Source organism: Brachypodium distachyon, chromosome 2 (assembly GCF_000005505.3).
Source record: "Brachypodium distachyon strain Bd21 chromosome 2, Brachypodium_distachyon_v3.0, whole genome shotgun sequence".
NCBI classification, from domain to species: domain Eukaryota; kingdom Viridiplantae; phylum Streptophyta; class Magnoliopsida; order Poales; family Poaceae; genus Brachypodium; species Brachypodium distachyon.
In genome coordinates, this window is record NC_016132.3 from 50,753,188 (window position 1) to 50,780,047 (window position 26,860).

Below are 26,860 nucleotides of genomic sequence, written 5' to 3' on the forward strand. Positions count from 1 at the left end.
ACCTTTTGGCCACCGTGGGTACCATTTTTCGCGTATTGTTTTAGTGTCGCTAGACGAAATGATGCTTACCGTTGTTATTATGCGAACAGCGGCGTAGAAACGAAAATAGTTAGCGCTATTTAAAATCTCACTCGAAACACAAAGTTCCTAATCTGATGAAAAAAAAATGAAGGTTGAGATCATGATCCGACGGTTCTGCAATACTGCAACCTTTTTGCTCACAACACAAAATGAAAACAGCCAGCGCCGATCGCGACCAACGTAAGAAGCTCTTGTCGTCGTCTCCGTCTCACCTCACCAGATCTTAGAATCTCACCAATCCCCCACTTCCGTCCAGTCTTCCTCCGATCTCCGCGAGGGGATAGTCCAAAACCCTAACCCCTAGCGGCCTAGCCTCTTGACTGAGCCCGAGGAGGAGGAGAAAGAGGCGGGGATGGCCTTCATGGCGGCGCTGGAGGCCGATCTGCGCGCGCTCTCCGCCGAGGCGCGCCGCCGCCACCCCGCCGTCAAGGACGCCGCCGAGCACGCAACGCTCAAGGTTTGCCTCTCGAGTCTCTACTCCCTAGCCATGCCCTTCGTCCCCGAGATCTCAGTGCCGCCACTCATTTCGCGTTTCTCCTACTTGCTCGCTCGTTTCGGATACAGTACGCCAAGGAAGTAGTGTCCAACCATCTCGAAGTGTAGTTGGAATTTGTTGATAGTCTTCTGCAACTCATGTCCTGTCTGTTTTGTTTTAGCTATACGCAGTGAGCTAGTGATGTAGGAATTTGACTCCCACTTGATGATTTTAGACGATGAGCAAGAGAACTAAGTTTTGGTCAATTCTACTTCAGTGACATTTAGGATAGATATTTTAGCTATGCTTTTCAGTATGTCTTGGTTAAGGCTTAGTGCTAGCGGGGTTGTATTCCACTATGTGGGTCAAGAATTTCAACTGTATGGAATAGCTGCAACTGCGAGTTTAGCTGATGGATTTTATGAACGTTAGGTTGCTTGAGTTCAGACAATTCTAATTGATTTTGTTTATGACTCTTTTTTTTCCGTTGGAGATCCCAAGCTAAAGCTTTGGCCAAGTGCACATAGCTTACAGAAGTAGCTGGAGTAGTTCCGCCAGAAGATCTGGCACATACACCGTGTGGAACTGGGGAAAATTATGGGTTCTCCAGGTGGAAGGGTCGGTTATCTACCAAGTTGGGTTGCTGTATGGAGTTAGAAACTTAACTTGGGTAGCAACACTAAGGGGCTATGGCTGGAGCAGTACCTATTATTAACTGTAATGGCTTGAGACGCACAATTCACTTCTCTTGTTTCCATGCTTGTGGGCATTGGACACCCTTAGAAGTAGCTTTGACAGGACTTTATAATAGACCACACGCAAACAGGCCTCAACATTACCATAGCTTGAGCAGAATATACTGCACAATTAAGATGGAATACTGCATAAGAAGATTTGGCACAAAATTAACCCCGAACTATCAGTATTGGGGCGGTCAATGCAGAAGTACTACTCATATTTATCTGATGAAGTGGGATCAGTTGATAGACTAAACAGAGCAAAATCTGCCTATACCTCTTAGCAGGTTTGTTGCATCGAGATATCATTCACACATCGTGTTGGGGTTGTTGGAGGACGGTGTTACCACAGTCCCTCACTTTTTTTTTGTAGCTCTACTTAATTCTTAAATACACTACCAAGGGTATAATTCCTTGTTATCCTGGTTGTACTTATATAGAGTGAACTTCAGTGATGTTGGCATACAATCTTGCTGTTAACTAATTCAATAGTTAAAAAGTCCACGGTATTCATTATGAACGGTATGTGTTGAACCAAACTGGAGTCACCATTTAGTTGTACTCATGTGAATGTGTCATGCACATTGCTGCCTTGCACATCTTATAGAAACCTCCTGGTAGTTGCCTCTGTTGGTTTTCTATGTTTAAGATGCTTAGACGCCTTTGATGTTGTTGTGATTTGTGAAGGATCTAACAAGATAATTGTCGTAAACTTATATTCCATCACCATTTTCTGCTTTGGGATGCACCAACACAAGATGTTGCGTTTAAGAAAAAATGATTAAGCATACCCATCCAAAATAACCTGTTGGGGTGAATTCCAGCCATAATCCAAATGGACACAAAATATCTGCATCTTTAATTGCTAGATGATGAATAACACTTTAATTTTTTCTCAGGTTACTATTCCTATATACAAGTTGTTTGTACCCTTTCTATACGTTGTTGTTGTATAAGTGGTACTCTACTTGTTGTTTTACTTTCTTTTTTTTTATTGCAGCTCCGCTCTTTATCAAATCCAAGCGAAATAGCTCAAAATGGGGATATATTACGGATGTTTCTGATGGCATGCAGTGTCAAATCAGTGAAGCTGAGTGCGATAGGACTATCCTGTTTGCAAAAGCTTATATCACATGATGCTGTAGCATCATCTGCATTGAAGGAGATATTAGCTACGTTGAGGGATGTGAGTTTCTGATCACTTCTGTGTTCACTTGTCTCACTTTTTTTGTTAAGCTTCAAGTCTATAAAGTTATGTTTATATAAACTAGAACCTCTATGTTATTTGTTGATGAGTTTGTCGTTAACTACTATTCTGATGACTTGAGTTTGAGAATGTGTCTTTTGGGAAACCTGATTATTTATTAGCCTTTTATTTTTAATAGGGTCTTTTTTTACCCTATGTAAATATTGCTGTTTTTGAATAGATGGATCATCCTGTAGAATCTTAACAATTTCAAACTAATTATCACTGAACTGTGAGTGTCTTTTGACTGCAGCACGCAGAGATGACAGATGAGAGTCTTCAACTGAAGACTTTGCAGACAATGTTGATTGTCTTTCAGTCACATTTACGTCCTGAAAGTGAGGTACAAGCTATTAACGGTCATCATGTTAATTATTTAATGTCTGTGCTGGATGGAAAAGTTTCTTATTTGTCATGTATGTTTAGCTGGCCCTATAACATGTAGAAGCTGCCCTCTTTCAAAAAGATAAACATATGACTGTAACAATGAGCGAGCGAGCAGCCACCACCTGTTAGCATTCTTGGCCTTTTTGTTTTTGGCATTTGGCTTATGCGAACTGACTAATTCCTTTCTAAAATAGGTACTTTGCTTTTCTTTCCATTTTCTATCGAGTACTGGTCCGTGGTGTTTGAACTTGGGTTACAGATGTTTATATCTTAAACATAGTACATAGTTTTCGTTATGCCCACAATAATTTTTTACACCTACAACGGCAGAAAGTGTAACTCCAGTTGCAGCATGAATTTGTTGGAGAAAAGTTGCACCATGAATTTTGAATCCTGCTTTAGGACGGGGAACCCAGCTATTGATTATTTCTTGGATTGGATTGTACGTGAGACTTGACAACTACGTTTTGTAGTTCTTTACAAGCCTAACAGACAATATTGTTTATTCAACATCTTGCGAGGATCAAGAGGCCTATCTTATCAGCATATTGTTTCATTTTTCTCAGGAGGACATGTCTCAAGCCCTTGGAATATGCCTTCACCTACTTGAAAGCATTCGATCTTCTGACAGTGTCCGCAAGTAAGCTCATTCACATGCTGTTGACTCAGTGATTCTGAGTTCCTTTATGCCAATCTCCTAAATCATACATTGTTCATTTAGTACGGCAGCTGCTACATTTAGACAAGCAGTGGCATTGGTGTTTGATAATGTTGTCCTTGCCGAATCACTTCCCACTGGTAAAGCCTCCCCAGCAAGGCTCAGTTCGCGTGCTAGCTCTGTTGCCAATAATGTTACTCGTAGTTTCGGCCAGACAACACTGTAAGGCTCAATCTATTTCCTCATCTTTTAATATCATGCTCATATCTGCAGGAATACAGAATTCTAATATCATAACATGATTGTTAGCAAGAAGTGCATCTTTTGTGTATTATCATCTTTGGATGTTTTTTTCATGCTGCATTGAATCACTAACGATGTCTGGCATAACATCCAGAGTTTAGACGCATGTGAGATGAAACACTAGGACAGGGTAAGTTGTGGTAAAAGATGCCCTAAACGATTGTTTCCTCTAGTATATGAATTATGAAGTGTCAAAGGTACCAAGATGAGTGCATCATAGATATTCAGATAGTTAAGCTAGAAAACTAAATCCCTAGTCTAATTCTGATGTGTCTGGCTTCTATGTGATTATCTCTCTCCGTGTTATTTGTTAATGATGGAATATAGGAAGATACGAGCATTTGAGCAAAACTACTACTATTATTTATATACAAATATTCTTAGGCCGCTAGGGTGGCCTTAGCACTAAGTTGACATTCAGTCAACCATAATCATTCAACAACCTATTATTTCTAGTATCTAGTGTATTAGGATGTCCGAAGTTTATTTTCCCCAATGTGCATTTCATGCCATCAACAACATTGACATCACACACATCCTGCTAGAATTTCATCTGCACCATGCTCATATTTTGCTGTGTGATAACTGATACCTATTGATGATTGTATGTTTGCATTGTCCATCTAACATAAACAAATCTTGCTCACTGCTACGGTGTTTTAGTATATCTGTCATGGTCATGCAGTTTCCGTTGATGATAATTATTGTATGCTTGTTTTCCACTGTACATATTAACTTCTTTGTAGTTAAGTTACAAATTATTTGATACTCATAGTTCACCAGCACAACTTTTTTTTTTGAATATTTCATTTTTCTACAAGTTGGTTTGCATCCTCTTTGCTTGTTTTGGTTGATTTTTAACACACAGTACATGGCAGGTCACTAGCGTGTAACTATGGTGAACTTACCATGAGGGAAAATCTTACAGATATTGGAAAGCTTGGTCTCCGACTACTCGAAGACCTGACAGCTCTTGCCGCAGGTGGATCTGTATGTGTGAACAATTTCTTATAGCACTTATTTTCTGTTCTTAAGTAAATAGGAATTATTGCTACGTTTTTCTTTGAGTAAGTCCGGGCCTTAATTACTAAATTTCTAGTCGTAGATCTTTCTTGATAAAGTTACTTATTTTCTCTCTCTAGGCTAGGTGGTTGCATGCTCAATCACTGCACAGGACATTTGCCCTTGACATACTTGAGTAAGTTTCCTAAGTTTCACAATGGATTTCTCAGGATACTTCCATTTGTTGCTGTCAAAGCTTTCATTATCCCCGATTTTTAAATGTTGACCAAGTCTCACTAGTCCGACCTAAAAAAATGTTTTGCTTGAGCTGCTGCTGTTACACACCATTGGTGAAGCTGACATTGTAATGGTGCATTGCATATTCGGAGTGCTTTGTTCCGATGTGGCAAGAGCTCCGGAAATGATTGTGAAGGGCACTATAAAGTATAAACACACTAAAAACATCAATAAAAATCTAGAACTTTGCATACACATTTGAAATTTAAACGCTGGATAGGTTGTCTTAGAGGACTTGTAAATTTTTGACCCTTGGAAGTGCAAGATTTACATTATAGTGGAGCTTCAATGCTATTACATGGGAGGTGCTTCTATTCCGTCATCCCTTTTGAGTTGCACAATTTTTAAAGGGAAAACCAATGGTTGATTCCATCTGCTCGCCTGTTGATAGAGCATTTTCAATGCAATAGGTGCTTATGAGATGCTTAGAGGAGTTTGTGATTTGTCACTAAGCATACATTCAAACACTCAACCACCCGGCATGTGGTTACATTTCCAACAAACTCACAAGGGCCCGTGCAATGCAAGTATCGTTGCATCAGTGCTTAGCCAGGCATCGTGTTCGATTTTTATACCTTCCCTCTTTAGCATGGCGAGAAAACTACCACTAAGCACCTTCCACCTTGATTCATTGAAGACGTCTGCAGTAGAGGGATAGCGGATGGTTGCAAATGAAACCCTTAATGCGTTTTCCAGTTTTCATTATTTCGCAGCTTGGAAGCACCACACACATATTATTACCCAAAGATAGTCCCATATTGAAATAGGAGGTATTTATGCTTACAAGTGCAACAGATCACATACTATTTTATAAGATTGTTGTTGGTTCCATACACAAACAAGAGATACAGTCAGTACTTTGTACTGCTATAATTTCTTATTTCATTTTAAAGCTTCTTTCTAGATTTGTTAAATATCCTAATATCCCAGACTTGCAAGAAGCGAGAATAACTTGAATTTTGTAGTCATGTTGACTTGAAGTTTTTTCTTCGTTTTGTTTGGTCAGAATTATGGAGTAGTTTTCCAAATTTGTGTATCGTTGTAACATGTTTCAACATCTTTTCTCTTTCTGTTGTAAGTGCGTTTTATTATTTTGTATTATTTTGCTCTAAATTCCATTATAATTTAGGTTGACTAGTGATGGTAATCTTTTTTGATCAGTAGTTTGCTTTTAACTTTTTTCTAAGAATATGTGGATCTATTATCTATGTTTGTTGAACATAACTTATTGTTACGCTTTATCATTGCTGAGGGTGTCGTCTTGACATGATCTGCCAGGTTTGTGTTATCCACATATGTTGCTGTATTCCGGGCATTATTATCTTACCAGCAGGTTTGTGATTCTATACAACTTTTATCATAATACATGTTTTGTTAATCGTTGATCCATAATTTTATAGCCTCTTCAAACCTGCCAGGTCTTGCGACATCAAATATGCTCACTTCTTATGACTTCACTCCGCACAAATGTGGAGGTAAGTAACTAAAATTTCTGCTAAAAAAATAAAGGCAGGAGTTTGTTTTTCCAAATTATATCTGCCAAATTCCTAGTTAGAAAATTATAATGCCCCACCCCAGTTGCAATATTTATGCGATGAAACATGAATTCGACCTACCACTTTACTAGCCTAGAAGTTTGAAGTGTGTAATTTTAGGTGCATTCAGTATCTACTTACTTTTACAGCACTATTCTCTAAAATGCATTTTGGCCATGTCTTCTGCTTTCTGGATTTTGTAACTTTGTTGCATGGGCAGTATTACAGAAGGGCTGTATCATTATTTGCGGTTGAGGCAACAAAACTCATGCATTTTATGGTTGAAGCAACAAAACTCAATACATTTTTTTGAATTAACAGCATAGAACACCCACTCATTCTTACCAGAATTGGTCATATGTTCTGAGGTTGACTCTGTTAAGAAAGAAGCTGTAGTCTCTGCTCCCAATGGTTGTAGTCTCAGGCAGTTGGAGGCACATGTCAAATGGCGAACCTAGTTTTCTGTGTGCCGGTACCTCATTCAATTGTTGGGAATCAACATAATTTGATCAAAATGGGTTCCATTAGTTCTTTACTATTTTCCGTTCCTGATTCTACAGAGTACAAACTATCCAGTAATTAACAGATTCTGTGGTTGATATGTTTGCTGATTTATCTTCAGCTTGAAGGTGAAGCAGGAGAACCTGCTTTCCGCCGTTTAGTCCTACGTTTGGTCGCTCATGTCATCAGACTCTACAGCTCTTCACTTGTCACTGAAAGTGAGGTATTGTTCTGCCCAAGCTCATATTCATGCCAGTACTGCAGTACTAAATAATCTGAATCGAACTATCTAAAACATGATTATAAGCTTCAATTCCAAGAACTTTCTGATAAGTTTAGTTGGTAAACCGTAAAAGCACTGATAATAATTAGGTTCTGTTTGGCATGCAATGGACTAGGCAATTGACAATCTCATTCGGTGGAATTGGGTAGCCACCGAGGAGGACTACCATTGGATAACAACATTTATCTAATTCTAATCCAATTTCTTAAGCCATCGCTAGTTTTTTCACTATGGCTTTTCCACAGCATAAATTAAGAACCGTACAACAGAGCGCCAGAAACTCTTTCTGACCTGATAACTTGTATCGCCTTTCCGTGCAGTTCTATCAGCAGACCCCTCCTTTTGCAATACATAAGACTGTAAACCAATCCTTACCGTGAAGTCCAACCGGAAGACTTGGCTGAATATCGTGCAGATTATAACTAGAAACAAAAGAACCACTGGACTAGCTACGTAGGTTCGATATACTTGGGTATTGATGTATTATATGAGAATCTGGAAAGACAATCTTGACTGTTGGATTTTATCTGGATGCGTTAGATTAAGCACCAAAAGTAACCTACATCTCTCAAGAGACCTCATGAATCTTGACTGTTGGATTTTATCTTCGCTTTACGGTCGTGACCTTCTATTGGCATCATCAGTCCGCCCTATTTTGCTCTATCAGTGATTTAACTGTTGATGTTTGAGTTGTCATTCTGCTATTTTGATGTTAGATCCTTCCATAGATGACTCTAGGATCATACATCTTGAGCAAATGATATTGTACTTTCAGTTCGTTTGTAGGTTGAAATTGCCAGCTGGGAAGCTCTAACATATGAGTGCTCACAATGCTTTAACTTTATTCTGGTTATGTTATCCTACCTGAGCACTAAGATACTTCTGTTGACAGGTATTCCTTAACATGCTCGTGAAAGTTACTCGTCTGGATTTACCTTTATGGCATCAGATACTTGTTCTTGAAATTTTGAGAGTAAGTTCCCTTGGGCATGACAGAAATTGATGCATTTGGGTGATCTATTCTTACTTGTGTCCACCTGTTGATTCCTCAGGGGTTTTGTGTAGAAGCTCGCACTCTGCGTTTGCTATTTCAGACATTTGACATGTATGTATTGTATCCCCATAGCTTTATTCTTGGAATTGTTTTGACATATTCAGTATATGCTTTCTCATCTGCTGGTGGCTGGTTTTCTTTTTGATCCAGAAGTTTGCGAATGATGATGGCCTTGCAAGATAGAACTTGCGGTTGGCATGTATAATTAGTAATTAGAGCAAAGAGCCTGTTAGCGTAGCTACTATCTTAACCTTATCTAGAGTATCTAGCTTAAACTGAAAAGGTCCCCTTATGTTTTATTATAGGTGCTTAGGTCAGAAGTGTACTTTTTAGCTCCTTGTCATAGAAGTTACTGCACTGATGCTTCTCATGGCAGGACATGCATTATACTGTATATCTATATATATTTTTGGGTCACTTCAGCTAATATTTTTATATATTTTTCCTAATAATGCAGGAATCCTACAAATACTAATGTTGTGGAGAACATGGTTAAAGCACTTGCTTTGGTGGTAGCTACTATTCAGGTGGTATTGGTTGGTTCTCTTGCTAGAATACATTCTCATCCTGGGTTCGCACTTGTTGTGCTTCTAATTATTCTCAACATTTCAGTTCCTTGTGTGTGTTTGTACCAGTTTGATAATTTCTCTTTTCTTCTGGACTATTGAATTGATGCGCCTAACCATTTCACCGAAAAGCTCGAGCTGTTAGGGAACGGTGCTTAACCATAGTTTTTGTACCTATTTCTGTGGAAATATGTGTTTCGTTTGCGTCTCAGGTCTGAAGGTGTGTTTATCTTGTTTTGATTCTTCTTGATTTTAGATGAGATTGACTTGTCATGCTGATAGGTATCCATACCATGCTCGGCTTGCATAGTTGGGCACTGGCCTAGATTTAGGATAGAGACAAAACAATAGCTAGTCCTTTTCTATTGTGATGATCCAGTAGTTGCACAACCAACCAAGCTTTGTTCAATTTTTTTTTCTAGTAAATTATCATGCCTTCATCGAAGCGTATTCTATTGCAGCATCTCACGAGTCACCCTCAGCCTAGTCCTAGCTATTATCTTGCCATGTATTTGAGTTAACTCTGGTAGGTAAGATATTTTACAATGTAGGTCTAACTACACAGTTCGCACATGAAAACATGAAGTTACACGGTAACTTAATAGATATGAGCCTATGTACTTTCCCCTACCAATGAGGTGCTCCACCACATAACATTTGCTGCTTATTCCAACAAAAAGATTTATCTGTCAGCATTAAAATCATTGGCAGATGTGGAAACACAATAGTAACTGCACCTTCGGTTTCAATTTGGAATTTTTTTGTGTGGAAGACTATTCCCTAGAAAGTCTTATATTGCAAAATGGAAGGAGCGGAGAGTAACCAGGACTATATGGCTGGATGCGATGCAAAACCACCTGAGCAACATTTCTTTATCTTTTGTCATCCATAATTGCCTTTTCCAATTTTTTGTTTGATATCCCCATTTCTGTTCCCCGCTTGTTTACACTCAAGTCAGCAGCATATTTTTGCTTTAACCTCAGCAGCTCCCCTTTGCGAGCTTCGAAGCCTAGTGTCATGTTTTGACCAGTAAAGAGAAAGAATATTTGTTAGCTCAATTCTCTGTGCACGTGTGTAGGTGTAAATTTCGTCTGTGTTCTTTACATGATATCTTGATGATTTCGTTGTTAAGGTCTTACAGTAAACAGTGGGCTTGCCAATGACTGATGTCTGTTCATCTCTATTTTGTTTCTATTGCAACAGTATGCCCATAAATAACGAGCACATCTTTTTATTGTAGGCTTCAGATTCAAGTGAAGAGACTCTTGCAGCTGTTGCTGGAATGTTCAGTAGTAAAGCTAAAGGTACTTTCTACAGTGATTAAAGCTCTGGTAGTTTACTTCATCTGCTCTCTTCATTTATTTACCCCAATTACCAAATAAATATGAATAAAATAAAAACAGATATGACTTATTTCAACCAAAGTTACTGTGTTACACAATAAATACCCAAATCAATATGTAAAAGCATGAGTCGGATGGTTCTCCACCCTTATTTTGCCTTTCCTGGTGTCATTTCTGTTCAACTATGTGTACATTTGCACACCTTCTCCGACACTTTTAAGTTTCGGGGAGTGTTCGTGCATGAAATTCAACATGATATAAGAGTCCAAAGATCTTTAAGACTTCTGTGATGTAGTTATGGGTTAAAACCTGCTGTAATTCTTTGAAGCTCGAGTGGTGAAACCGGTACTGTCCTAGGTGCGTTTATTGGTTGTAAATGTTAGGCTTGGTTGAACCTTAGACATTACAGGCAGTGTTATAATGTAATATTGTAATACCCCTCCTAATGCTCAGCAACCCCAAAACGATTCAAATATTTTGAGATATGGCACGAGAGTGCATGTTATCAAGAACGATGTAGTTCAATCTCTTAGACAGAACTAAAATGATGGTGACTAAATAATCATGCCAAGAGAAAGGATTTGGCGAAGCTGATCACAAATTCCTTAAGAGCACAACTTCAAAAGGAGTACAAGGGATTATTGCTTTCTCACAAGCCTCTCAACCTTCTAGGAGCCTTGGATTCTTGCCTTATACAAGAGCTAGTGCTAATGAATAGCGTAGCCTATAATCCTTTCAGGCACCTTGGATTAGTTCTACATGCATTGGCTTCCATGGGTTCTGTTAACTATGTTTGTATGACCGCACTTCCCTGCATGTCTCCCTCTGCAAGTCGGAAACTATATGCAGGCAGAATTCCTACAGGAGTCCTCTAGTCGCATCTCTAAAAGTCCCAACATATTACAGTACAATTAGTAGTCACCTTGAGCAAGAGTATATTAACAATTGGCCTCATTTTCTGAGCAGATTAAACTTTTGGTTGATAGATTGGTGCATGGGAGTAAAAAAAAAATGTGTTGTTTATTTATCCAATTGCCTTTTTGTTGATATTTGTGTGCTTTTTCTAGAAAACACAAAGGTGGTGGCCCGATGCATTGATAGAAATTATATAATTACACACGTAAGACTAAGCCGAAACAACCGACAATACAAGATCAGGACCAATGGCTGTCAGACAGACATTACAATAGACGCAACCAAACAACTCCGACCTAGATACCATCCATACATTGCCACAGGACGAAACAAACTTACCAAACCCTCTGTCACATGAAGGGAGAACCCAACTTTGAAAAAAGCTGAATTGGGTGGTTCCCTCTTTGGAGCAGACATCAAGTATATGACGCCGCAGACTACTGGCCCCGTACAACCTTCAAGGGCATCATTGCCACACCTATGCAACCTCGCACCTCACCCACCGCTGAGAAGACCAGATCCGGGACCAAGCAGTGGCGGCAGATGGCCCTGGCAGGCCTGAATGGACACACAAGACATCCCGTCACCATTGAAGAGGCCCTAAAACCACCAACCCCCGCTTGCTCCCTGAATGCCACACCACTACACATCACCACACCCCTTACCTGTTGTAACTAAACACCCACAACCATCAGCTGATACCGGTCGAGTGCCCCCATGCAACCAAGACGCCACGATACATCATCCTCCACACTCCCACCACCCATGCCAACCAAGGTAGCCACACTGGCACGTTTGCCAATGCAAGTAGGACCTGCCCGCAAGATACAAGGCATGTAACGCCAGCATGCATGCCAGCCGAGGGTCAGACCTTCCAAGAAGAACGCCTCTAGGGAGGGAACTGGGGCACTAGACCTCAAGGGTTGGGGGTTTAAGAGGCCTCCTCGCGCGGCCGTTGCTGGCACCAACAGAAGTCAGGAAGGGCCTTCGGTTTGCACTCACGCATCAGTGGCCACCCTGCAAAGTCTACCAGCTAATTCCTAGCACCCTGCACTAACTGGAGAACCTGGTTGGCCAGCCACCCCAACAATAGAAGCCACCACGTGACGCAGATCAGGACCAGCAAACCAACCACGATGCCAATGCCAGAAGGAGCTGGCCACAGTGGTCCAAAAGGCCTGTGCACCGGCCAACCCAAACCTGCAAATGGGGTCTTGCACGTGGCAACCGCCACTGTCGGCCACCGCCGGACACCCAGACCTCACTCACCACTGCGAGCAGGAGAACCCTGTGTTGTTAGGGCTTGGGAGCTGCCTGAGTCGCCCTGCACAAGCGACGTAGGGGCACACAAAAAAAAACTACTCGGATGGTTATAGAATCATATTTGTGTGTTAAAAACTACAGATCACATAGTAGTCTGATATTTGGCAAAGTAACCAAGGATTCACCATGTCTTTGCTACCAATATTATTTAGGTTCTACCAAGTCCTAATGCTTGGGAGCAATACCAATCCTCTAGCCAATACCCAATGGCTAAAATACACCATGCTGAACAGTTGTTTGTGATTGTCAACATCTGTGGGCACTAGAGATCAATATCAGTTTTCACCGCTTATCGCCACTTGTATCATATTGTCAAATTAGTATATGTTTGATATTGTCAGTTTGTATGATTACGTAATGGCAAGTATGACATACACAGGGATTGAGTGGAGCATGGATACTGATGCATCAAATGCTGCTGTTTTGGTTGCTAGCGAAGCGCATACCATCACTCTTGCCCTTGAAGGTCTCTTGGGTGTAGTTTTTACTATTGCTACTTTGACTGATGAGGCTCTAGATGCTGGTGAGGTACGGATGAGATATTATCGAGTAGATTTTTATGAATTTGGGAAGGTAAAGTTAATAATTGTTTTTGTTGCCTTTAGCTTGAATCACCAAGATGTGAATTGGATCATATGGAATGTAGTGGACAATCGGCTCTTCTTTGTGTCGCCATGGTCAATTCAACATGGTTAACCATCCTTGACTCCCTTTCACTTATTTTGATGAGGTGAGGTCCATACTCAAACAGACATTTTCTTGTACTTGAAGTTGTATTCTAGTTTTCTTTGCTTTTGCTTATGGGAAACCAAATTATTAGGTCACAGGGAGAAGCTATAATATTAGAAATTCTGAAAGGATACCAGGCATTCACTCAGGTGAGCATAATACTCTGTTTGGCACCTAACCACTTTGGGGAAAAATTATCTGTGTCCTCATCTAGAATGAGTGTATCCACTTGCTATGGCTTTTAAACGAGATATTGATTATTCGTTGCTTCTGTTTTATCCCCATTCTCTAGTATTCCTTCCTACAGAATTATACGGACTACCTTTTGCCGACCATGATAATATGTCATGCAAACTCTTTCAGACTTGTGGAGTTCTCCGAGCTATAGAGCCCTTAAACTCTTTTCTAGCATCACTTTGCAAGTTTACAATCAACAATCCAAATGAAGGGGAGAAGAGAAGGTAGGCGACTGGCATCTAGTTTCATAGTATATATTTTTGCACAAGTACCTTTGAAAGAATAAAACAAAGCCATAAGGATGGCTGCTGATTTATCTTTATTCATAAACTTTGAAAACTTTTTTGTAATGTTTATGCCTGTTGTTAGCATCTTGCTCTCTCCTGGATCGAAGAAGGCAGAAATCTTAATGGATCAGCGTGATAGTATTATTCTGACACCAAAAAATGTGCAGGTAACAGGCAAGATTTACAGCTGCATTGTTTTCTTTTCCTTTTCAATTCACATTACACATTTATTTATAGTTGGCTATGTTTTAATCCAGGCATTGAGGACACTTTTTAATGTGGCACATCGCTTACACAATGTGCTGGGTCCGTCCTGGGTTTTGGTAAGTAGAGAGTTAGATTAACTAGCATCTGTTATTGTGCTATTATATTAACTAGCATCAGTTATTGTGCTATTATATTAACTAGCATCAGTTACTGTGCTATTATGTCTGATTCATGGAACATTTAAGGTCTTGGAGACTCTTGCAGCACTTGATAGAACTATTCATTCTCCGCATGCCTCAACCCAGGTTCACGACAATATAAAGCTGGTTAAATTCTTGTACTGTCAGCGTTTCCCAAGTCCTAACATTTCTGAAGTGGTGCGACAAAATTCTTTCACAGGAAGTATCGGCTTCTGTTTCAAGACTCTCAAGAGATACATCTGGACAGTACAGCGACTTCCATATACTCTCTTCTTTAAATTCTCAGGTCAGGAGGCAAACAACAGATTATTGTTACTCCCTCCGTCAGTTAATTCGGGACGGAGGGAGTATTTGTTTATTTTGGGCCATCATATCTTTTTTTTTTGCAGTTTTTCGTCTTTTAACTACATTTAGCATACACTGAACGCCATTTTGTTTCTTTGTTGGAGGTAGTTGTTTGAAAGTTCAGCCTTGATGAACATAGCTGCAGTGAAGTCACTTTTGTCTGCATTGCATCAATTGTCAATTCAACACATATCAGGAAATTCTCAGCTATCAGGCCAGCAGATTGGGAGTATTGCATTTTCAGTGGAGCGCATGACATCAATACTTGTCAATAATCTGCATCGTGGGTGCTTTCCTTGCTTGGAGCATATTTAAATCAGTGATTATCTTTATGTTCTGTGCTAGAAGTACCCAAATAAGATGTATGTGGTAAAAAGAATGATATTTTGAGATCAATCAAGTATAGACACTCGAGAAGATCCATTTTCTAATTAAGACAATGATATTCACTAGAGATCTGCTTCACATAAAATGGAATTCACAACTAATATTATTTATTTTGTATTTTGTAGTATGCGGACAATCTTCTCACAGATTCATAATATGCCATTGGGTACTTTTACATGCCAATAGATCAGATTAAACTGTTATCATTGTTTTGTTCATGAGCCTGTTCTCGCATGAAATATGGCATAACAATTTACCAGTGTGTAAAATTATTTATGTGAAAGAATGAGCTTTGGATTTTGGACGTTCAGGGCATCCTTAGGCTTAAAAACAATACATTGAACTTGATCTTAAATGTTAAATCATAGATACAACTGAATGTAAAGTATAGTTAGGATATAAAGGTTATTAATACCATAGCATTGTTTCTTCAGCATTTTTATTCATTTATTTGTTGCATGTTCCAGGAGTTGAGCCAATTTGGGATCAAATTGCTGCACATCATCTTGAGGTAGCTGTACATCATTTTGTATTGACTGTTAGCATTTCTTGCCTTTTTATGTAATGCCCTGGTGATCTTGGTGATGCCAACAACTTGCAGCTTGCCAATTGCTCCAACCTACAATTACGTAATATGGCGCTGGATTCATTAGATCATTCAATTTGCTCTGTAGTGGGTTCTGAAAAATTTGAGGGAATCAGTTCAGCACCTCATCAGTTGAAAGATTACCAAGTAAGGGCTCATGGAACTTATCTTATTCATCTTCTATGATTTGTCTGACCTGTCTCTTTCCTCGCTAGTTGGTTCAAGAAAGCGCAACAGGATCATTTGAGTATGCAGTTTTATCTCCACTGGTTGTCCTATATTCGTCCAACAAGAATATTGATGTTCAGATGGGTGCACTGAAAATTCTTTTGCATGTTCTTGAGGTACTTGCATCGTTCTATATGTCTTCCTTCTGGTACATCAGACACTATACATTCTTATCCGTATTGTTTCAGAGACACGGAGAAAAGCTGTCCTATAGCTGGCCTGGCATTCTTCATATGTTGAGGTGTTACTGCAGTTCTTGCATAATATAAATTCTCTATTTTGTATTTTATTACTTGTAGTTCCTTACATCCATCTTTTGCTAGGGCTGTTACTGATGCATCTGAAAAAGATATCATCTCCTTGGGATTTCAGGTAAAACACTAAATTTCATTAATGTTTGGCCTGTCACGATAGTTCTATCTAAAGTTTATAGCTCACTTGTGATCCTGCAATATATGAGGGACTGGCAACCATTCCTTCAGAATGTCCACTTCCTAAATGGATATGGAATGCAGCTATAATGTTCACTTCCTAAATGGATATGGAATGCAGCTATAATGTTTACTTCCTAAATGGATATGGAATGCAACTATAATGTTCAGTTCTAAACTGGAAAGGAGTCCGGTCAAAAAAAAAAACTGGAAAGGAGCAAACAACATATATTTTATTAGTATATGCCAATAACTAATCAGTGAGTCTCAGCACAATAATTCTTTTCGCAGAGCATACGTGTAATAATGAATGAGGGACTGGCAACCATTCCAGTACAATGTCTTGATGAGTAAGTCTTTTGAACCCACTGCTCCCATATACTATGAGATCTCTTTTTCATAGCTAGCTAGGCACCCAAAAACAAAGTCAGTTGTACAAACTATAAATAGAGCACGTCAATAATTCTTGATTGTTATCAGGGAGATTTGAATAAAAAATGTATGATGCCTGTGTTGTAAAGTTAACAGTGCTCATAAAGGTGGGCATGGACATCCAAAGTATGATTTTTTTTCTACCCGTCCCAATTTTCTCTGATACTTTCACATGGCAACAAATGCAGGTGCATTTTGGTAACTGGAGCATATGGTGCCCAGAAAACCGACATAAACATAAGTTTGACAGCGGTTGGTCTTTTGTGGACTGCTACCGATTTTGTTGTGAAGGGATTAATTGGCAAGTCTGTTGAGAAAGCTAATCACATGAATGAAGGTGCATGGCCACTTCAGATAATAACTACGCTATCAAATTTTGTATCAACAATACATGGTTTTCTTTTGGATTGCAGAGGTTCAGTCTGGTGCATCAGGAGAAGGAGATATACCATCCAGTGAGAGACACATCAAGCAGAATCCCTTGAAACAAGTTGATTATAATAAGCTTTTCTTTTCAGTTTTTTCTGTCCTTCAAAAACTGGGTGCGGATGATCGTCCTGAGGTACATCTTTTCAACATTCCATTTGTTCTGTGCATGGTCATCCAGATTTGCTTAACATCTTTTGAGTAGCTTTTGGTGATTTCATGGCATGGTTGACTGCCGTGGCAGCCATAGCCCAGGACCTATGTGTGCCTAGACGGGCACCTTTTTAGGACCTAATAGCAGTATTGTCTGCTGCACTATTGGGCACATACCGCACACTCACTCCAATCCATAAAGAGTGTCGCCCATTTTGTACTAAGTTAGTACAAATTTTGTACTAGGTGGACGGCACTTTTTATGGATCGGAGGGAGTAATATAAATTGACTTGACTTGGATGAATCATTTGCATTTAGTCTACTTGGCCTGATACTTTGATATTTATCTTTAAACTGTAAGCAGGCATATGGTTCAGAAAACCAGCGAGAACTGGTTTGGTTTAATTTATGGTAATGTTGGTACCCAGTTTAAAGACTGTCTTGATTTATGCAATTGAATATAGAATTTACATATGTAGGTTATGCCAATTGCCAATGAAAAGCACCAGGCTCATAAAGGCTGTAAAAAGTGCCTCCTAGGCAGGTGTCTAGTCATCTAGGAGGAGCTGCTACTAGCTGGTTGTCTGACCCTGAGCTCCTCGTTATCTTTGCCGGCAACTGCAAGCTCCTGCTTGGGGGCTGCTGCCTGGGCAGGGGCAGATGGAAGACATTGGGATAGTGACAATGCTATGATGAGGGAGAGAAGTGAGGCAGAGTGTGGAAGAGGACTAGAGGAGGGCACAGAGAAGCAACATCCAGATGTCCTCTTTTCTATGCTAGTAATGAACCTTATACACGGTCTAATGTATCATCTTAGAAATTGACCCTATTTTCTCGAGAAAATGCAAGAGCCCTGCATTTCATTTCATTGAAAAGGCACAGGAGTCCTAGTACAAGCCACTAGAAGGCTGGAAATCAACGCACACCAAAAGCTAGAAATAGACAATAATGAACATCTCAAGACCCTGGCAGAACCACTCTAAGCCCTAGAGCTCCAGCCGCCCGCAGTCTTGCCTCCTCCTGAGTCCAGACTCCAGCCCTTTGCGCAGCGGCTTAGGAGTTCCACGCAAGCAGCATGCCACCAATCAGTGATTATATCTCCTGGTGACCGCGGTTGGCAGGTTTCTCTTATCCAGGTGAGGACATCATACCAAACCAGTTGCGAGAAGGGGTAGTTGATGAGCAGGTGTTGCATCGTCTCCTGTTCTTGATCGCAGAGCAAACAAGCTGGTTTGTGTGGCTGGTCTTGAATGAGGACATGATACCAAACCATGAAACCAGTTGTGAGAGGGGGTAGTTGATGAGCAGGTGTTGCATCGTCTCCTCTTCTTGATTGCAGAGCAAACAAGCTGGTTCGTGTGGCTGGTCTTGAATTACACACAAATGACAGTACCTCATTCCGCTTCAGTAATTTATTGTGTGCATACAAGCTCACTTCCTTTTTCTAAGCAAATGGCTATCTAATTGTGCATGTGCATGCATGGAAAAGAGGGATAGGCCAAGCAGTTGCTTTGGGATCAAGCTAGCAGAATTCTCAAAAGTATCTGATGCGGTTATGAGCTGGCATCATTTTTTCTCTTAACGATTTTTAGCGATAACTTCTTTCAGCTCACATTTTGATTCAAACTTTGTTTTGAATTTCTTGGATGTTTTGGCACTGGTTTCTGAAAACTAGTACGGTCATTGGCTGGAAATAGCTTGGTTCTTAGTACTGATAGCTTGTATGATATATGAATTTATGCAAGATTTTTTTTTAAAGGTTCGGAACTCGGCAGTTCGGACTCTCTTTCAGACTCTCTGCACCCATGGGCAAAAGCTTTCTAAAAGTATGTGGGAGGATTGCCTTTGGATATATGTTTTCCCCATGTTAGAACGTGTTACCCACTTGGTAAGTAATGATAGCAGTTAGTTAGCATGTTGGATCTTCCCCAGACGAATCTTTTCCGCTTATAATTATCCTAATTTCTTTTTTCAGGCATCTACCTCATCTAGAGATGAGTGGCAAGGGAAGGAACTAGGAACTCGTGCAGGGAAAGCTGTTCATATGCTTATCCATCACAGGTCTTTAATCTTTGAAAGCACCATAATCAGATTATGTTTGTTGGATATCGAACGTGTTTCGTTATAAAGGGGGGAATGCCATTTCTGTTTGGCTTCATAGTGGGGTACTGGGGTGTTAGGTTAACTCCCTTGTTTTTGGGTTATGAACTTTAAGTTAAATTAATCAGGGAACACACTCCCATCTTAATCCTTCTGGTATCTCGTTTTATTTTTAAGAGATGGTACATGGCCCATGCACACGTACATGTCGCCTACACGTGCTATGAAAATATTGGAGGTTCCACAGCCCCACTTAGTGTGCATTCACCTGTGTACTACATTTAAATAACACATACCTTGTTGATCATACAAATGGGTGCGAACGAACACAATCCCTCCCACGAGTGCGCCAAAGGCCCATTCTGCCATTTGTCTTTAGGTTTACAAATTCTGGCACCAAATAACCTTGAGTTCTTTGTATGCTTTCTTGTTTCTTGGCAATTTCCCTCGTTATCTCCTTTTATTTGTCTGATGGACTCTCCTTTTTCTTTCAGTCGAAATACAGCGCAAAAACAATGGGACGAAACTATTGTTCTTCTATTAGGTGGCATAGCACGACTTTTACGTTCATTTTTCCCTCTCCTCCAGCAATTGAGCAAATTTTCTTCTGGTGAGTTTTTCTTGGACTGGTCATTATTCTTATGTTGCATTACATGTAGCTGTTATTGACTTATTGTACTTCAAACTGTTTAGGCTGGGCACTTTTGCTTGCTTTTGTAAAAAATAGCATCCTAAATGGTAGCAAGGAGGTTGCTCTTGCAGCTATCAATTGTTTGCAGACGTTTGTTGGTTCAAACTGCCCGAAGGTTTTCTCTCTCTCTCAAACTATGTGATAATAGCTTACTACATAAAATTCAATTGTAGATGGATCATTATCTAACTTGGTAGGAGAACCTACTTGACTATAGGTAGAAATATTGGAAGTATGTGGTTATTTGTGACGCTGGAAGCTGAGTGTTGTATTTCTTTTATGGGAACGACTGAGTGTGCTACCTACTGTTTTCATGGTCTGAATTCTATTATGTCGTTACCTTCGCTTTGCTATTCTGTTCTCCCCATTTATGTTCAGTTTTGAACATCAAGTTATAATATATGATTAGCTCATGATAGGATAGGAAGTATAGCTCTCTAATTAATGGCACACTAACTTAAAATGCTTTATGAGTCTGTATTACTGGTAACTTTCTTGGTCAAGTAGATAAATCCTCAGCTACTTCTGGACCAAACTAAGTCAACTGGAACTTGTTAACCAATGTCATTGGGAAAATTTAGTGTTTGCCATTTTAGGCAAGGATTGTCGCATTAACCAGTGATTGCCATTTTAGGCAAGGAACTGGAACTTAAGGAGCCTACTTGTTGAGTTTACTACTTTCCGTATACTCTCCTGCCAGAGAACTTGATTCATACTTCCATGGTGGCGTAAATAGCATGCCATGGACCTGTCACATGATTCAGAATACTTCATATATTATCTCTGTAAGAATCATGAATACATGATTCATATATTATTTACATTGTAAAAGCATCACAACTACATATTTCATGTATAACTAGTATTTTTTTTCAGGGCAATCTAGAATCCTCCTATGTTAAATCTGTTCTTGATATTTATGAACTTGTTCTTCAAACTTCACCAAACTATAAGAGTGACTCAGCTGATAAAGTGAAGCAAGAGGTCCTCCGTGGTCTGGGTAATTTTTAGAACTCTACTTTTTTTATTTTATTAAGTTGAATATCTTCAAGTAGCTACTAATCGTGTTTCATCCATTCAGGAGATCTCTATGTTCAAGCACAATCTTTATTTGATGATGCCATGTACCTGAGGCTCATGGCTGTTATGCATCTAATGATTAAAAGTTCCATGAATTCTACAGATTCTGATAGTGAACTGGTATGCTCGCAAGTTTCATTTTTATTAGTCTCATTTGCTACACTCTGGAGGACACTGGCCAGCCATCACATCACAGTACATGTGCTGTGTGGAGTGAGTTATTTGCAGTTTTAGAAAGGTAGAACGTGGACGTGGTCATGAGCAGGGCTTAGGAAACCAGTTGGAACTGACTGCTTCCAACTGTTCGTGGCCCAGCCTGTCTGGTGTTTGGTAGTGTGTTACTGCCATCTGCAAGTTACTTGGCTTACAGCCGTTTGTTTGACCAATTCCAAATGTTTTCGCTGCAACCACTGGTTTACTGCCTCCTTTCCGAAAATCAACAGGGCCCATGAGACGCATGGTTCTTGTTCTGAATACACTGGGTGGGATTATACGCCATGAAGAAGCTTTAGTCTTTATTTTTCTCCTATTTACTCTTGGAATGTACCTTTTTCCGTGGTTGTTAAATTTGTCTTTTCTCATGTTTGAAGAATACATATGCAAAGTGTTTTGCATGTTCTCGAAAAACAAATTTTACCGTGGTTCTGATTTTGTGGCCACTGGGTATGGGTACACCGGATGTTTTGGTCTTCATTCACCTCATAGATATCTTGGAGTGTGTTTTTTATTCCGCGTTTCTATCTGCACAAGTTCCATGCTATAGAACAGTATACTTCCTGTATTATATGACCCAACTAGTCTTATATGCTTTAGGGTAGTATCCCTGCTGTACAGCGTGGTATCTTGGAAATTATTCCTATGCTACGCCCGACAACTATCTTATCTTCAATGTGGCCACCTCTCCTCCTCGAACTGCTATGCTATTTCAACGGACACGAAAGCCCCCTGCACAGGAACAGTAAAGAAATACGTGGACAAAATTCTGACACGCTGGTAAATGGCACAAAGAATGCTTCTGGTAAGACATTTTATCACATCTTACATGTTTGCATAATTTAAGAAGTATGATATCTTGAGAATTTTTGTGTAATTTATCGTGGCTGCAGTTGAACGAGGCCACATCAGTGGCAGTGGCACAAAAGGAGATAATATGGTGGGTTGTGGTTGGGGTATCCTGTTTATAGAAAAGCTTGTGCCGATCATGGTCAACCTTTTCTTGGAGGCTCCACCAAATGAAAGGTGTAGCGCATCTCCTGAAATTATTCAAGCTCTTGGAAGGTAAATTTCTTTAGCTTACCGTCCCTAATAAAAGCTTCGGAGGAAATAGTTACTTTGGCCTTGTGAACTTATGCCCGTGCTCTTGGGCACTTTGCAGACATGGACCATTTTTTGCATTTTCCACACAACTTATCCTGGTATATTTTGTCTTAGATATTCATACATGACAGTAGAGCATGCTTTATGAGTCGTAAATTCTAGTCGGGTCATCGAGGTACCGTCCTCTGGATTAGTCATGACTAATCGTTTACTAGTTGTCTTCTACAAATACTATACCATACAATACACCTATATTGCATACACAGAATAACTTAAGGCACAACCTCCCCAGCAGAGCACAAATCCATGGCAGAGCATAGCACTAGAAATCAGAGGAGAGCACAGATCCATGGCAGAGGCGCAGAGCATATCACTAGAAATTAGAACGAGCAGAGCATGGAAAAGAAGCAGAGCTTGTCACTCAAAATTAGATCAGAGCAGGAGGTGGGAGTACTGGTGCAGAGGCACAGCACAAATCCATGGCATGGTAGACGTGCAGAGAATAGCCTGCAGAAGAGAGCAGGACATAGAAGAGAACTATCTATGGCGGAGACGCGCTGACGGTGCCGATGAAGTGAGGTGACAGCCTGTGCTGCTGCCCTCCCCTCTCTTTTTTCCGGTCCTCTATTCTTTTCCTGCCCTGCTCTTCTCCTGCAGCGTGTTATTTGGTGAAAAATCTAGCTGCTAAGGTTACGGAGCTTTATATACTTCAGAACCTGGAGAAACGCCTCAAGTCGCGCAGCCAAACAGCCATGATTAGCCGCACCTAATCGACAATTAGCTGCCCAGTCCCGTGACTGTATAGTGTTCATACTAATTATAAATTTGAGAAAGCTTAAGTTGGAACTATCTAGATAATGGGGGCTACAGAAATAGATTGTTTCTTTACCCCATACTTACTCTGGAAGTTGCTAATGCAGGTGCATGAACACAAGGAGAGACAATCCCAGGGGCACTCTTTGGAGAATTTCTGCTGAATGCTTCAATCGTGTTGTGACAGATGAGGTGAAGCAGGAAATGGATGAATGTAAAAGTGACATGAATTCATATAGACTTTCTAGAGCTCGGTTCTGGAAGGAGGTTGCGGATTTGTACGAAACATTCCTTGTTGGATCTTGTGGCCGTGTGTTGTCATCAGATGTTCCTTCAGCTGACTCTGTTACAGCAGATGAGAGCCTCGAGATGACTGTCCTCACTGTTTGTGGAGACAGTGTTCTGAAACTGCAGAAGGATGCTCCTGTTGAGGTTCGCTCATAAAAAAGATATATTTGCTTAGCTTTTAGTTGGCTTGGATGAGTTAAAAAAAATTGTCCTTTTAAATGCTCAACTGTATCCATCTCACAGGTAGTCAAAATGTTTGTTCTCTTTCAGATATTGCAAAGGCTTGTGAACTGTCTTGATCGTTGTGCATCACGGACAGGATCCCTTCCTATTCAAACTATTGGTCTTCTACCATTGCACTGCAGCAGATTTTCACTGGGCTGTTTGCAGATGTTGTTTTCTTTATGCAGGTACACAACAATTTATCTTATTCATTCGCTTGCATGCATTGTGTGCAATTGTGCTCCACAGTCCTTGCTTACACCAACTACCAAAGTGATTGTACATATAGAACTGAATCTTAACTTGTCCTGTGATTCCAGTTGTCCATTGAAGACAAGCTTGTGCTCTCCAGTTTCAGAAACCAGCAAAGTTTCTATTTCCATTCTTACAAAGCGATGTGAGGTTATACTGGGACAGTTTTTAGCTGACGAAAATGACCTAGGTATCTTTCTAAATTGATGATAATTTATTCTTAAGGTTGCTTCCTATAATACTACTGCTGCTATTTTCTTTAGGGACTGTAATTGATTACAAATGTGCTACCCCTTCTCACTCGTGTTGTATTGTTGCAGGAGAACGTGCATTACCTAGTGTGAGGATTGAAGAAACGATTTGTGTTCTTCAAGAGCTTGCTAGACTAATAATAAACATTGAAACAGCCAATTCTCTAAGCATACCACTATACCTGAAAGAAGCGTTGGGAGGAAACAAGTCCCATGGGCGGGCTCATTTACTGTCATTGCTGCCCACTTTCTCTGAGCTTGTCGTCTCACGGTAAGACAATAGCTTTCTAGTCCATAATGTGTCCAAACTTGCATACAATTGTAGGCAACAGCTTTATGGTATAGCAGACAGCTTATGCATTTTCATCTGTTGCCTTTTGCCCGTATTGGTTGCACTTCATCTGACATTTTGAAAGAAAAAAGACTCCATACAACACTATATTGTCCGTGCTCTACTGTGAGCATGAGCATATAGTCATAGGCGGAATTGGGAAAAAATAGTTATACAGTGAATCATTCACACATAATGTAAGGGTGCGTTCTTTTCGGCTTCTAGACCCGGCTTCTCTCAGAAGCTGCCCTCACCCAGCTTCCTGGAGATGCTGCATCCAAAATTTGATTAAACTTCCAAAATAGTTTGGCCTAATCTATTTTGGAAATCTAGCTAAATTTGGGAAGTGGCTTCTCCAGGAAGCTGGGGGAGGCAGCTTCTCAGAGAAGCCGCTCCAGGAAGCAGCTTCTGACTGTAAGTGTTGTTGGATTGGATAGCATGTAAAATTGAACTGTTTTGTTCCTTCTTTTGCTAACTTTTGAATCTTGAGTTCTATTCAAATAATTTAAAAACACAGGATCCATAGTCCATGTTTTGGAGACACAACAAATAACAAACCAACTGCCAGAGCTCTCATGCAGGGCTTTTAGTTTAAAAAACTTGGGATGGGGACTATGTGCTACTCCCTCCATCCCAAATTAAGTGACGTGGATTTGTATAGACTCTTACACAAATTCACATCACTTATTTTGGGACGGAGGGAGTACTTAATAACAAATATATACTGTTAGCAGCTCTGCTATGTTAGTTCATAACAACCATCAGCAAATCTGCTTATCACCTGCTGACTACTTTATATGTTGTTAATTGATAAGTCTCTGGTTTGATGTTAGTTGATCAACTCAGCCAGCATTGTGTTGAAGTAATGGCCGTTAAAGTCCAGTTAAACATGCATGCTGAAATAGGTACAGTTTTAGAATCCGCATCTTCTATAGAATTAGGTAGGATCTCACATTCTATGGTTTGATCCTAGCATGTGATCCTACAGAAGAATCTCCTCCGTAATCCATGATCTTGATCCTGAGTCCTGACAAAGTGACTACCTTGCTCGACATTTAATTTATATTTTTGATTTAGGTTATTTTGAGCCATTTTTTATCGTACGTTTAAAGTTCACACACACATTTCGTTGTTCCTGTCCTGCATCAGAGAAGCCAGGGTTCGGGAGCTTGTGCAAGTTCTTCTCAGACTCATATCCTCGGAGCTAGGACTGCAACGCCTGACATAAAGATGAATGACGAACTCCATTTTATGTTCCTTCTTTTTTCAATCGTCCTCCTGTTATTTTACATTCTTGATTCTGTATAGCCATCATAACAGGCAATAGGCGGGTTGAGGAATCACATCTATAATGATTAGGGTTGTACATGTACCAGTTTTCTGGGAAAATTGGTGTTTGTTTCTGTTGACGTTAGGTGTATAGCCCAATTGTTTTTATGTTTGACGTAGCAGTAATGAACACCTCCTGTAAGTTGTGAAAATAACTTGTATTTTGTACTGTGGGTTAAGGCTGTGATTGTCTTGAAAATCTGTATGTGAATGAAGTATGCAGAGGCGAAACACGTGCGACTCTATACATGCTTTATGCCCTGGATTGTCTCTACGAAAATATGTTACATCGGGAGGGATGAAAAGTCTCCTGCCTTCGAAAGCATATCAATTCGTCCCGTTTGGAGATAAGGTTCAATGAACTTGTACAACCGTTAAATCACCGGCCGTTGTGAATTACGCAAAGCTTGGAGGTACAATCCATCGAAATTGGGCCTATAATTGTATCCATATCCATGAACATACTCATCACCCAATCCTACACATGGGTCTCTAATTGTGAGTGCTGATATCCGTCCAACAAAAAATGTTAAAAGTGACGTTGTCAAACAAAAAATGTTTAAAGTGATTGAGTATTAATATGAAAGAATAATAAGCATAATACGCACAAAGAATTGATCATACGAAGAATAGATTATGTATAGGGTTTGAAAATATTAGACTTGTCGTGTACAGAAGAACAAAATTTGCCAGAAAATGATAATGCATTGGTGTAATCATAGTTTTGACCCATACATATTATCAAATACTAGCAAAAGACCCTTGCGTTGGTACGGAACAACGGAAAATTATACCAAAACGTCAAACTAAATGTTGATGTGTTTCATGAGC

At 40.0% G+C, this 26,860-nt stretch overlaps 1 protein-coding gene across 3 annotated transcripts; it reads left to right on the plus strand.

The window, feature by feature from the left end:
• The first annotated feature begins 252 nt into the window (after nt 1-252).
• On the plus strand, nt 253-26,260 carry LOC100838086 (protein MON2 homolog). Of its 3 annotated transcripts, none has more exons than XM_010234101.3 (44): nt 253-538; nt 2,294-2,479; nt 2,793-2,882; nt 3,493-3,566; nt 3,648-3,806; nt 4,766-4,877; nt 5,030-5,085; nt 6,465-6,519; nt 6,605-6,661; nt 7,344-7,445; nt 8,398-8,478; nt 8,558-8,610; nt 9,017-9,095; nt 10,366-10,429; nt 13,086-13,234; nt 13,312-13,436; nt 13,527-13,584; nt 13,799-13,896; nt 14,042-14,126; nt 14,217-14,282; nt 14,412-14,471; nt 14,566-14,652; nt 14,820-14,994; nt 15,566-15,609; nt 15,700-15,831; nt 15,900-16,028; nt 16,101-16,153; nt 16,236-16,284; nt 16,635-16,693; nt 16,964-17,112; nt 17,189-17,337; nt 19,115-19,243; nt 19,331-19,416; nt 19,950-20,065; nt 20,149-20,261; nt 21,023-21,146; nt 21,228-21,346; nt 22,040-22,244; nt 22,333-22,504; nt 23,464-23,788; nt 23,915-24,054; nt 24,187-24,308; nt 24,439-24,640; nt 25,850-26,260. In XM_010234101.3, exons 1-44 carry the CDS (start codon nt 434-436, stop codon nt 25,926-25,928), a joined length of 4,872 nt encoding a protein of 1,623 aa, XP_010232403.1. In that variant the 5' UTR covers nt 253-433; the 3' UTR covers nt 25,929-26,260. The 3 variants fall into 3 exon arrangements, with proteins under 3 accessions (XP_010232403.1, XP_014754709.1, XP_014754708.1); XM_014899222.2 differs by having other exon boundaries at nt 254-538; nt 9,017-9,086; XM_014899223.2 differs by lacking the exon at nt 3,648-3,806.
• Nucleotides 26,261-26,860: the final 600 nt, after the last annotated feature.